At 47.6% G+C, this 13,277-nt stretch overlaps 2 protein-coding genes across 2 annotated transcripts; both read left to right on the plus strand.

Moving 5' to 3' along the window:
• Nucleotides 1–956: 956 nt before the first annotated feature.
• LOC125779286 (uncharacterized) lies at nt 957–7,081 on the plus strand. The gene is made up of 2 exons (XM_049460513.1): nt 957–5,218; nt 5,298–7,081. Exon 1 carries the CDS (start codon nt 3,375–3,377, stop codon nt 5,052–5,054), a length of 1,680 nt encoding a protein of 559 aa, XP_049316470.1. The 5' UTR covers nt 957–3,374; the 3' UTR covers nt 5,055–5,218; nt 5,298–7,081.
• On the plus strand, nt 6,608–8,450 carry LOC125779747 (uncharacterized). Its single transcript, XM_049461019.1, has 4 exons — nt 6,608–6,962; nt 7,310–7,373; nt 7,762–8,327; nt 8,401–8,450. Exons 1-4 carry the CDS (start codon nt 6,608–6,610, stop codon nt 8,448–8,450), a joined length of 1,035 nt encoding a protein of 344 aa, XP_049316976.1.
• The last annotated feature ends 4,827 nt before the right edge of the window (nt 8,451–13,277 follow it).

Here is a 13,277-nt window from a genome sequence, read left to right on the forward strand (position 1 = left end):
ATGCGCAAATGTTCGAAAAAGGCACTTGAAGTCTTCCTGGAACTCACCCCGCTACACCTAGTAATTGGTCAAGTCGCCAAACACACTCTGCTCCAAATTACAGCAGAGGGGACTGGCAAAGGTAAGGTGATCTCTTCCCAACGGATGGAAGAGCTAAGTGGCATCATACCACTGGCTCTTCTCCCTAGGGATAGCATTACCAAAAACGTGAATTTCACTAGGAAGTTTAAGATCATCCTCAGCAGCAAGGCCGAATGGAGCGACTCCGCTCTCGAGCTACTGCTTAGGGACAGTACTATTAGGTGGAACACCGACGGCTGGAAAACGTGGGAGGGAATTGGCGCAGGGGTCGCTGGACCACGCGCAAGACTTTCCATGCAGCATTCACCAATATGGTAGGACCGGAATCTTTCATAGCGGATGGTCCCCACACCATAAAGCAGCTGCTCCGTAGTGATGAAACAGTGGGTAGGGAGAGGCATTGGCAACAACTCACAGGCATGCGCAATGCAAAGTTGCTAATGAATGGTTACAACTTCAAAAGGTTTAAATATGTAATCAATCTTCCAATGGAAAAACTCAGGCTACTGGTCGCATTCAACACCGGCCATTGCAAGCTCAAGAAGCACTTATTTAACATGGGTCTAACTTCTTATTCAAATTGCCGGTTTTGCGACTTGGAGTCTGAAACCTCCGAACACCTGCTAATAGACTGCACAGCAGTCTGTGGACGCAGGATAAAGGCCCTTGGATTCATGTTTCCCAAATAGGGATCACATCGCCTCAATAGCACCTAGCAGTATATTGGAACTCGTCAATTTACTGGGACTAGTTGAGTCGATGTGAGTTAAGGGAGGGCACAACAGACCCTAGGTCGCGGTGCAATCCTCATTTAATTATATATCCATCTATCTATGGCCACTATTAACGAAAGTTTTAAATAGATTTTACAATTTCTACTTAAATTATAAAGATTTGTTACAGTTTTTGTTAAGAATGAATGCAGAAGGTACGCTAATTCACAATAGTCATTCTCAATACATTGATCGAATCAGCCGTTCATATATCACTAGATTCTGCAATGGGTGCTCTCTCGGCCTTGCATATTTCGGTATAGGATTTTCGTCATCGTCATCATTTTGTGTCATCGTGCAGTCTTGCAAGAGCAAGAGAACCCCCCTATTATGTATTTGTTATAGCAGAAACAGCCAAAACCGTAGAATCGTGGCCCGTGTAAGCTGATACGATCTCGATATACTGTAGCAATTATAAAAGTTGTAGAAAAGCGCACTTAATAATGGAAAAAGGTTTTAAGGCTTTATTTAAGCGAGTTACATTAAAAAGGAAAACGTGTTCTTAATAAGTAACTATATAAACGCGGTTGGTTTCGCAAACGGGATGGCGGCGGATAGAGTTGACCGATCGCTGATAATGTCGTAGAACGAACTGAACTGCATTGGATAATCGGACCTTCTTTATCCCCGTTGGTGCTGAATAGGATGGTGTGACTTGATGTACATGTGTATAGGTGTGGGTGTCGGTGTATGCTGCTCTCGTGTAGAATGTGGGTTGTAAGTGTGGTGTGGTGTGGTGAAGTTTGCGTGTTAGTGATGTAAGTTTGAGTCGATGATGTGATAATGTGGTGTGTGTGTTGAGGTCGGGGGAGGATGCTCATTTGTACATCCTGGCCCCCCTAGGCGAGTATCTAGCCTAGTAGCCTCTGAAGCCGTGGCTACGACGTTGCTGAGGCCTGTGGAACGGCGCGATTGCGGCCTTGGCTGGCGCCTCCGGTTCGGTGTAGGGTTGCGGTGACGCCAGGAACGTGAGTCCTCCGTCGGGTATGCCGGCCTGCGTGGTTGCGATCGCTTGGGTCTTCTTATTGCATTACGGCTGCGATGAGCATCATGACGCCCGCCATCGAGTACGCCGGTGCGGTGTAGCAGAGTATGGTGGTGACGCATGCATACTTGGCACTGGTAGCCCGTTGTGCACTCTTGCGTAAGATGGGTGGGCGCCAGACAATTCAGGCAATGTCCATGTGCCTGAGCGACCTGCTAGCGTGGAGAATTTTAATTCTTTCCCAACGATTTAATAAGGAAAGCGACTCCACGCCTGGCTCAGGTGTGGCCAGAATGGGCGCTCCTTTAAGAAAATGCCCTGGTGTGAGGGCAGTAAAGTCTGAGGGATCTTGCGAGAGGGCAGCGCGAGGCCGTGTATTTAGAACGGCTTCAATTCTTATTAAGAAAGTCGTGAATTCTTCGAAATTAAATTTGCGGTTGCCGGCTATCTTTTTAAAATGAGATTTGAAGCTTTTTATGGCAGATTCCCATAAGCCACCCATATGTGGAGCGCTTGGGGGGATAAACTGCCATTGATACTTTGGGGAGCGTACTTTTGGACAATGTGCGGTGAGACTTGTTTTGTGAAGTCCACAAACTGTTTTTCAGTAGCTCTTTGAGCTCCGATAAATGTTTTACCATTGTCGCTCATGATTTTTGATGGAAAGCCTCGTCGTCCGACGAAACGAGGAAAAGCCGCAAGAAAAGCCTCCGTCGTCAGATTCGTACATAGCTCAAGGTGTACTGCTTTTGTCGTGAAACAGACAAAAACAGCCACGTAGCCTTTCATGAGGGTAGGAGACCTTAACATGGATGCCTTTATCATAAAAGGCCCAGCAAAATCTACACCTGTGGTGGTGAAAGGCAGAGCAATATTGCAGCGTTCAGGTGGAAGTGCTGCCATAATCTGCTATCGCATTTTCTGCTTATGCATAGTGCAGATTTTGCACATGAAAATGCACTTTTTTATTTAGGGCTTCAGTCAGGGTATGTGCAGCTCTTGGCGGACCATATGTTGCATGAGGCGATGTTCGGCATGGCGCATTAGTGTGTATCTAATAAATAACGTGGCAAACTCTCTCTGGTATGATTATAGGGTGGCGTTCATTATACGTTAGGCTTGAATTAGCAAGCCGACCATTCGCACGAAGTAAGCCCTTCGACCTCTGCGAATGGTAGGCACCTTGCCGTGGTGCAGGGGCTTAGGCGCAAGGCATTCTCGGCACCCCCCAATCTGCGTGGTTGGTGCTGATAGGCACCGCCCAGGCGGGATGTCGGGTGCCGCATGCGTGCGCTAACCAAGAGCTACCACCTCCTAATCCAGGGTGTCATGCGACCCGTGCCCATTGGATGGTTTGCAGCCAGGAGGTAAATCTGGCTGTATTATAACGGAGCCTCCCCAACACCGGGCCGAATTGGGGTGTAACTGTGGCCTTACCGCGTCAAGGGGCTCTGGCGTGGCTGACCTTCCCAGTCCCCATTTAAATATTAGACCTGACGGCTCACCCTGTTTGAGCCTAGGGTCGGAAGACACAGATGGAAACAAACAAAACAAACAACAACAACAACAATAACAAGGATTTAAGGCAACAAAAACGGAGAACGGACACGGACAACGAGAAGGAAACTGATGCAGCGCTAGGCAAATCCGGTCGAGGAGCCAGACGGAAGGTGAACTTCATGGATATTCTCTCGCCGGACGAACGGGAGCTATTTGTGGAGCATGCCAAGGAGGATAGCGACGACACGCCCTCATGCAGTTGTGCTCACCTGGCAAAAAGGCCTGCGGCCGCAGCAGCAGCCACGAGCACCGCCAAGACCCCCACCGTAAGGCGGAGCGGGTCGGACTCGGAAGAGTCACATCGGGCAGAGCCTGATGGTGCGCGCAGAAGGAGAAGGAGGCGCAGAAGAGGTGGGCAACGCCCTCTCCCAGAAGCTGGTAAGCCCGGAGGGTGCGATGACCCAAAAAGGAGGGGTATGAGCGGCGCCATTATGAGGTGGTACCTACGGTACCTGCGAGAGGGGAAGACTCCTGAAGCGGCGGAAGCTATGGCCAGAAGCAGAGGCAAAGGGAGTAGCGCACCCCCAGCAAAGGAGCGTGTCAACACCGGGTCAGCTCGCGCGGAAGGCAGCGGTACCAGTAACCGTCCGGTTGGTGCCACACTGACCGCACGGCGTGGTGATGGTAGGGCAATGCCCTCTGAAACGTATGCCCAAACAGCGAAGCGGAGTAGTGGCCAAATCACGCCGCAGGAGCCCCCCAGCTCCAAAAGGTCTAGGGGCAACGGAAACAAGGAAACCGGTAGTCAACAATCAGAACCGGCTCCCCACCGGGTGGAGGAGGGGCGGCGCAGGTATGCGGACGCCGTTAAAGGCTTGCGCATGGCTGTGCTGCCTCAGAACTACCCGGCGGAGGCGCTGAAGCCGGAGGAGCTTACCGAACTCCAGAACCTCCTCCTGGACGAGGTCTTCAGAGGAGAGAACTTCGCGGCGTCCTTCTTGGGGGTGGAGTTCAAAGGAGGCATGCTGCAGGTGGAGTGTAAAAACGAGAGGTCTGCCAACTGGCTGCGGGAGTTTGCACCAAAGCTGGGAGGCTGGAAAGGCCCTGCCCTATGCGCGAGGAGGGCGGAGGACTTGCCCGTCATGCATAGCATGACAATGTTCCTCCCCAGAAGTGATGACAAACCCTATGAGTACGCGCTAGGTCTGGTGAAAAACCAGAACTTGGGGCTTAGCATCTCATCCTGGCGCGTTGCGAGCAGCAAGATGGAAGAAATAGGTGGAATGAAGGGATGGAGGCTGAACTTGTACATTGACGACGAGTCGTACAAGTACGTCCGGGCAGAAGGCTTCCGCCTGTATTACAGGTTTAGCACGGTGATTATGCGGCCCCACAGGTCCGCAGCCACCGGGAGCAAGGGAGCAGCAATGCCCGCGAAGCAGGAAGGAGAGAGCATCGAAAAGCAGGCCGCGTCCTTGGCGGCCCCGGAAGCAGTGCCGATGCAGGTGGATGAGGTGGCGGATCAGCCCCGCGAAAGTGGGACTGAGAGGGCAGTGCCAGCAACGACCACCGACGTCCCTGTAGAGGACCACTGCGACCAGGGAGCACAGCTCCCCTCAACACAGGAACTCCTAGACGGGCTAGGTGACCCATTGGATGGTGGCGATATAGACGGCGGGGAAGAGGGAGTACCCTTCCTCGAACCGGTTTTATGATGGCCGTCCATATGGAGATTGCCCAGGTGAACCTGCACCACGCGGCGGCAGCTTCAGCTGTAATAACGAGCAGGTTCACGGCAGAAAAGCTGAGCATACTGCTGGTCCAAGAACCGTGGACCCGCAAAGGAGAGGTTAAAGGCCTCAAAACGGAGTCAAATAAGGTAATCTGGGATCTCACAAGCGAGAGGCCTAGAACTTGCATAGTTGTCAGGAATAATATTGAATTCTTCTGTATTTCAGAGTTCCTGACGCAGGATCTGGTGGCGGTGCAAGCCAGAGACTTTGAGGGCAAAGACTTCGTCCTGGCTTCAGCCTACTTTCCAGGGGAAGCATCCACGGCACCCCCAGAGGTGGTGGAACGGCTCGTGGATCACTGTAGCAGACATGGGCTTCCCCTGATTATGGGCTGTGACGCAAACGCCCACCATCTGGAATGGGGCAGCACCAACTGCAACGCAAGAGGTGAGTCTCTTTTAGAATACATAGTAGGTAGTAACTTAGTAATAGAAAATGTTGGGTGTGAACCCACATTTATAACTATAAGGAGGAGGGAGGTGCTGGACATCACCCTGAGTAATGGGCCTGCAAGGGGACTGGTCTCGGGATGGAGAGTCTCGACGGAGCCCTCCATGTCGGACCACCGTATTGTAAGGTTCTTGCTGGGGGTAGAGGTCAGGCCCCTCCCACCTAGGCGCAATCCCCGGAGGGCGAATTGGGACGCCTTCAGGGATATACTAAGTGAGGAGTTAGGCAGGGGGGAGCAGGCAGATAGTGGCACTTCCAGCCTGGGTCTGGAGATTAGGCTTTCAGAGTTGAACGGGTCTCTGATTAAAGCCTATCATGGCAGTTGCCCCCTGAAAGTGTCCGGGGACAGACGTAACTGCCCCTGGTGGTCCAGGAAACTAGCAGACCTCCGGAAAAAAGTGCGCAGCTTGTTCAACAAGGCGAAGCGCACGGGGGTCTGGGCTGAATATAGGAGCTATCTCACTTTATACAACAAGGAGATAAGGTCTGCAAAGCAGACCAGCTTCAGGAGATTCTGCGAGAATGTCACCACTACGCCAGAAGCTGCTAGGCTGCATAAAGCTCTGGCAAGGGGCACAAACGACGTAGAAATAGCAATCAAAAGGAACGATGGGACGTTCACGACCAATGCAGAGGACAGAGCCACGGAGCTTCTGCGGGCGCACTTCCCGGAGACAGTTCGGGAGGACCAGTGTCCTCCCATGACCGAACAGAGGCCATCCCGTGAGGATTGGAGTATCGCCAGACGGCTGTTTACGGCGGACTCAATCAAATGGGCAATGGCCTCGTTTGAGAGATTCAAGTCTCCGGGGGTGGATGGCATCTTTCCGGCGCTGTTACAACAGGGGGAGCAATTCCTATTGCCCCACCTGCTGCGGCTGTTGAGAGAAAGCCTCGCTTTGGCGTACATCCCCGAGATATGGAGGACAGCGAAGGTGATCTTCATACCCAAGGTAGGTAGGAAAGACTACTCATTGGCAAAATCTTACAGGCCAATCAGCCTAACATCTTTCCTACTGAAAACCATGGAGAAGATCGTGGACCAGGAAATAAGGATGAATGCGCTGAGGAGAGCACCGCTGCATCCGGCTCAACATGCCTACAGAGCGGGCAGATCAACGAGCACTGCCCTGTACCAGCTGACCACTGAGATAGAGAGCTCACTAGAGCATGGGGAAGTGATGCTTTGCGCGTTCTTGGATATCGAAGGTGCCTTTGACAATACGTCTCACAAGAGTGTAGCCAGGGCTCTGGAGAAGAGGAATGTGGCACCACCGGTGCGCAGATGGATACAAGCCGTACTGCGCTCCAGGGTTGCGGAGACCACAGTAGGCGATAGAAGGATACGTCTCGGCACAACTAGAGGTTGCCCACAGGGAGGTGTGTTATCCCCCCTACTATGGAGCCTAGTTGTGGACGACCTGTTAGCACTGCTAACGGACAATGGGATCCGCTGCCAGGGGTATGCGGACGACATTGTGATCATGGCCAAAGGCAAATACGAAGACACTCTATGTGACTTGGTCCAAAGAGGTCTAAACATAGCAAAGGGGTGGTGTAGGGGAGTTGAATTGAATATCAACCCCTCCAAGACGACCGTAGTCCCGTTTACGAGACGCAGGTCCCTACCTGGTCTTAGGAATCTCGCACTTGGGGGAAGTGAAATAGTGATGACCAGCAGTGTCAAATACCTGGGTTTGATGCTTGACTCCACTCTGCGTTGGAAGCAACATTTAAACCTGACCGTGGTCAAGGCGACAAAGGCTTTGATGGTGTGCAATCGACTGGCGGGTAAGTCCTGGGGCTGCAAGCCAAGGATCGTCAGGTGGTTGTACACCATGATAGTGAGACCGATAATCACATATGGGGCGGTGGCATGGGCCTCAATAGCGTCTCAAACTTCTGTTAAGGCAAGACTGTTGAAGCTACAGCGTTTAGCCTGTGTCTGCATGACGGGTGCAATGCGAACCTGTCCAACTGCGGCACTGGAAGCTTTGCTCGAACTGACACCGCTTCATTTGGTTATCGGTCAGGTAGCCAAGCACACACTTCTGCAAATAACGGCGGAGGGGTGCGGAACTGGCAAGGTAATCTCATCCCGGAGGATGGAGACGATAAGTGGCTGCGTACCATTGGTCCTCCTCCCGAGGGATAACACTACAAAAACGGTCAACTTCAGGAAAAGATTCAAGGTTACCCTTGGCAGTAAAGACGAATGGGATGACTCCAACTTCGAACTGATGCTGAGGAATAGCACGCTAAGGTGGTACACCGATGGCTCTAAAATGTCAGAGGGAATCGGCGCAGGGATTGTAGGCCCACGCACTAAGCTCTCCATACCCATGGGAGAGTTCCCTAGCATTTTTCAGGCGGAAGTCTTCGCAATAAGCCAGTGTATCGATATTAACCTCCATCGCAACTATCGTAATGAGCGAATAGCGATCCTCAGCGATAGTCAAGCGGCGCTAAAGGCGATCTCTTCCTATGAGATTAAATCGCGACTAGTGCAAGAGTGCAGGGAAAGGCTGAATAGCCTTGCAGAAAAGAACCAGGTACACCTAATTTGGGTGCCTGGTCACAAAGGAATAGCCGGCAATGAGCTGGCCGACGAGCTCGCCCGCACCGCAGCCTCCACCAGGATGGTGGGACCCGAACCCTTCATGGGGGTGGGTCCCCACGCGTTGAAAGAGCAGCTCCGTAAGGAAGAGGTAGAGGACAGGGAGCAGCATTGGCATCAGACTCGAGGTATGAGACATGCCAAGCTGCTAATGGGGGGTTACAACCTGAAAAGGTTCAAAACTGTGATAAACCTCCCAAGGAACAAGCTCAGGTTACTGGTCGCATGGTACACTGGCCACTGCAAACTGAATAGGCACCTGCATAGCATGGGCCTATCCTCTAGTGCAAGTTGCCGGTTCTGCGATAGGGAGCCTGAAACCCCGGAGCACCTGATGATCGACTGCACAGCAGTCTGGAGACGCAGAGCAAAGGCCCTTGGATTGATGTGTCCGGATAGGGATCACATTGCCTCACTAGCACCCTGCAGGCTGTTGGATTTTATTCATGCGCTAGGGCTGAGTGAGTCAATGTGAGCCAGGAGAGGGCACAATAGACCAAAGGTCGCAGTGCATTCCTCAACTTTCATTCTAATTCTAATTCTAAGCCCTTCGAATCTAGAAATGGGTTTAGGACTAAGAGTGAGCTCTTTTTATCGATAGGCTTCGATTCTCTTAGTAATTCTATATCGCGGCTGAAGTACCGCGTTTGGGTTGATGCGATAAGAGCGACCTTTGCTTTTTGTAAGTCTTGGTGCGTCAATTTATCGCAATGGAGATAAGTTGCTCCTTTAACTTTAAGTTTAAGCCGCTCTAAAAACTTGAGCATATAGGCAACTACCCGGAGGGCTCGGGGCAACGATGAAAATCGTTCAAGGATGTCAGTGTCATCCAGTGTTGCATGATAAGTGTCGATTTTACGACTTTTTGGGGCAAGTATGTTTCGCATGGGCGATTGTGGCCAGGAATAGGGATATTCTGTTAACCATCGGGGACCATTCCACCAGAGGGTGGAGGTGGCGAGATGCAGAGGTTTGCATCCCCTTGTACCTAAATCAGCAGGATTGTCAGCACTGGCTACGTGACGCCAGGTGGCTGATCCTACTAGGTCAAGTATTTCAGATGTTCGGTTAGAAATATAAGTTTTCCACGCATGTGGTGGTTTTTCTAACCAGGCTAGAACTATCTCGGAATCGGACCATAAATATAATCTGTATTTCGCCATATTTAGGTGTGTCTGCACCATTAAAGCTAGCTTTGCTAGTAGCAGAGCGCCACAGAGTTCAAGTCGTGGGAGACTTAGCGTTTTTAGAGGCGCAACTTTTGCTTTTTCCGCTAATAAGTGGCTTGTAGTTGCGACATCGCTTTGTGTACGCACATATATAGTGGCACAATATGCCTTTTCAGAGGCGTCGCAGAAGCCGTGTAGTTCCACTTTGTATTCGGGGGAATAGTTTACCCACCGTGGAATTTGTATCTTCGAGATGTCGATCAAATTATTAGCGAACTGGGACCATTTTTCTAACCTAAGAGGTTTCACTTGTTCGTCCCAGTCGGTTCCGTCTAGCCATAATTCTTGGATCAGGATTTTCGCTTGTATCATAATTAGCGAAAGCCATCCTACGGGGTCAAAAAGTTTTGCCACCGAGGAGAGAATTGTACTACTCGTCCGTCCATTCCCGTAATTTCATAATTGGCTTGTTTTGTTGGCAATTTTAGCCAATTTTGTGCCCTAGACACTATGAATGATCGTTGCGATCCTAGGTCTATTAGGGCTCTTAGTTTGAACAGTTCTCCTCAATGTTCGATGGAGACAACTGCTGTAGGTAGTAGTACTCTACTAGGATTTTCGCTGTGTAGCGTTTGAGTTTACCAGAATTGGGTCCCAGCCGTCTGTGGGAATGTTTAGTGTCGATAGAATCGACAAACAATTTGAAACAGTGGATTCTAAGTTGATGAATTCTACACCTGTTCGTTAGTAGTGTCGTTACTTGTTTATCGACCAGTATTCTATTGTTTTCAAATCTATCTTTTAGAGCTTCCCAAGCCAAATTGAAATTGTCGTCATTTAATGCGAACTGTTTAACTCTTTCGCCTGCTTAACCTTTTGTTTTGTATCGGAGGTGATACAGTTTTTGTGCCTTTGATAGTTGTGGATGGTTGATGTTAACGGCTGTGAACATGTCCCGGAAGGACGGCCATTCTTCATAACCTCCGTAAAAGGTTTCTGTATCACATGCAGGCACCTCGAGTTGGATGCCTGAACTTGCCTCTTGATTGTCTATTTGTGGCAGCTCTACTCTACTGTGGGGAGTAGGTGCAATTGCTTTAATGAGCTTTAATTGATCGGAGATCATAGCTTTCGTTTCTTCATATTGGTCCAAGCAGTTTTCGTAAATATCGTAAGCCGATGATTTAAAATTTTGAGGTAGATCTGAATCGTCAGAATCTACAATGGCGTCATGAGCCGCTTGGAGGCGAGTCCAAAAATTTTTTAGATTTTGATTTTTTATTTCTAATAACGATTCAGAGTTTTCGGGAATCGGTGAGGAGGCAAATCTAGTGCAGTATCTTATTAAACTGTTACTTTGTGAAATGAATTTAGCAACCTGATTTGAGCGTGTAGCTCCTGCAGGTGTATTTTGATTGTTATCAACTTTCATCATTTTTGTTTTTTTTTCTTTCTTACTATCGTATTGTATTTATATGAAATGGTGTTACTTTTTTTAAATGTATATTTTATTTTGAATATATGTATAAATTGTAAATTGCAATTAAAATCGAGCTTTTTATTTATTAAAATATTCGATGTCCAAATGTTTTGGATTTAGGTACACCTTAATACGTGGACTTGTACGTGCTTTTGTTTTCTGCAATTGAGAGCTCGTTGTAGAGATCAATGCGCTATTTAGCTATGCACGAATTGTTTGTATGTATTACGTTTATGTTTTTAAGCAATTGAGAGAGGAGATTAATTCGCTTTTTGTTAGCAATTCTGTTTTTTTATGTTCGCTCTGGGAAGAGAGCGCGAAAAAGGAATTGAAAAGGTGCACCCGTTTATATGTAAATATGCACTTTTAAATATGTTTCGCAATATGTAGGTATGATATACATATGATATATGCACTAAGTAAATATACTTATTGTATGTATGTTTGTATTTTTCCTCTCTTGCTTTGTTTTTTATCTTTTAATTGTAATTGTTTGTGCCTTCGCTTACAGAATTCATACAATCTTGTTTTTATTAAACATAAGGGGTATTGTCGAACAAATTCGCAAGGAGTACTTGAATTAGTTTTCCTGATTGTTAAATTGTTGTGTTTGGATACACACACGTAATCATGCAAGGCTATCACTTCTATGTATATGTAGTATATTTGGAAATATATATTTATTTTATATTAGCATTTTGATCTTTTTCTAGAAATCAAAACGTAAATTCTTACCGTTTGGTACTAGTTTCGTTATTTTAGATTTTACATCATATGATTATATAAAACTGTAATTTTAGGCATACATACTGTTACAAAAAGTAGTATTAAGTTTTATTTGTATTGCTATATGCATCCCTGATTATGAACAATAGCTGTAGGTATATGGAATAGCATTTGTCTTGTTGTAGACATCTGGCGCCGCACTGTCTGCTTGTCTAGTTAAACAATTGCTGAGTCTGGCGCCGCGACTGTCTGCTTGCGTCTGGCGCCGTATAGCCGTATGTTCTGGTAATTTCCAGACGCGATATTCTAGAAGGACACGTCGGCATCAGCGAGAAGTGCGTGGCTATAGCCGTATGTTCTGGTAATTTCCAGACGCGATATTCTAGAAGGACACGTCGGCATCAGCGAGAAGTGCGTGGCTATATAAGCCGTGGCAGCGCCAACGTAATGAATCAGTGCTAAGAGTAAACTGCTATAGTGTAGACGAGTTGTGAAATAAAGAGTTGTTGAATTAAATTAAACAGTGTTGATTTTATTTGTCAATCCAGAGATACGAACCTAACAAAGTAAACTAGCAAGAGTAAATTCGTAACAATTGGTGTCAGAAGTGGGATTGTCAAATAATCCAAATTCAAAATGGTTAAATTCGGAGAATTGAGAATTCAGCAATTAAAAAAGGAACTGGAGGAGCGTAATTTGCCGATAAGCGGGCAAAAGGCGGATCTGCAGGCACGATTACGTGAAGCAATGGAAGCGGATGGAATTAATGTGGACGAGTTCGAATTTGATGGGCCAGAAACTTCTACAAAGGTAGAAGAAAAAGTAGAAGAACAACGAGCATCATCAAGTGCAGACATGAACATGCTGTTAGTGGCTTTTAAGCAAATAATAGCTGAAAATATATCACAAATAACAGAAAATGCAGTGCAAACAGAAAATCGTCTGGCACAGCAAATAGCCGAGAATGTAGTGCAAACAGAAAATCGTCTGGCACAGCAAATAACGCAAATAGCTGAAAATACATCACAGTTAGAGTCTCGCCTTACACAACAAATGACTGAAAATAATACGCAGTTAGAAAAGCGTTTGGCACAACAGATTACAGAAAATAATACACAAGTGCAAGAGAAATTTTCAAAATTTGAAGACGAATTAAGCACTTTAAAAAATGACGAAGAAAATTTAAAATCAGAAGTTCTTCAGTTAAGTAATCGTGTGCGAGAACTGCAACTACATGGCCCTGCACCATCAACAAATAATCAAAGATTGAAGGCACCCACATTCGATGGAAGTATTCCATTTCAAATTTTCAAACTTCAGTTTGAAAAGACAGCAATGGCCAATAACTGGAATGCAGCGGACAAAGTGGCGTCCTTGTTTGTATCATTGAAAGGACCGGCAGCAGAAATCCTTCAGACTATTCCAGACTGTGAACGGGACAACTATGAGGCATTGATGAGTGCGATAGAAAGACGATATGGTAGTGAGCACCGGAAACAAATATACCAGATCGAACTGCAAAATAGGGGTCAGAAAATGAACGAGTCATTGCAAGAGTTCGCAACTGAAATAGAACGACTGGCTCATTTGGCAAATGCAGATGCACCTGTGGATTACATTGAGAGGGTAAAAATTCAATGTTTCATAAATGGAATTCGTGATGTGGACACCAAACGCGCCACATATGCATTGCCAAAAAGAAC

The sequence above is a fragment of the Bactrocera dorsalis genome, chromosome 6 (assembly GCF_023373825.1).
Source record: "Bactrocera dorsalis isolate Fly_Bdor chromosome 6, ASM2337382v1, whole genome shotgun sequence".
Taxonomy (NCBI): domain Eukaryota; kingdom Metazoa; phylum Arthropoda; class Insecta; order Diptera; family Tephritidae; genus Bactrocera; species Bactrocera dorsalis.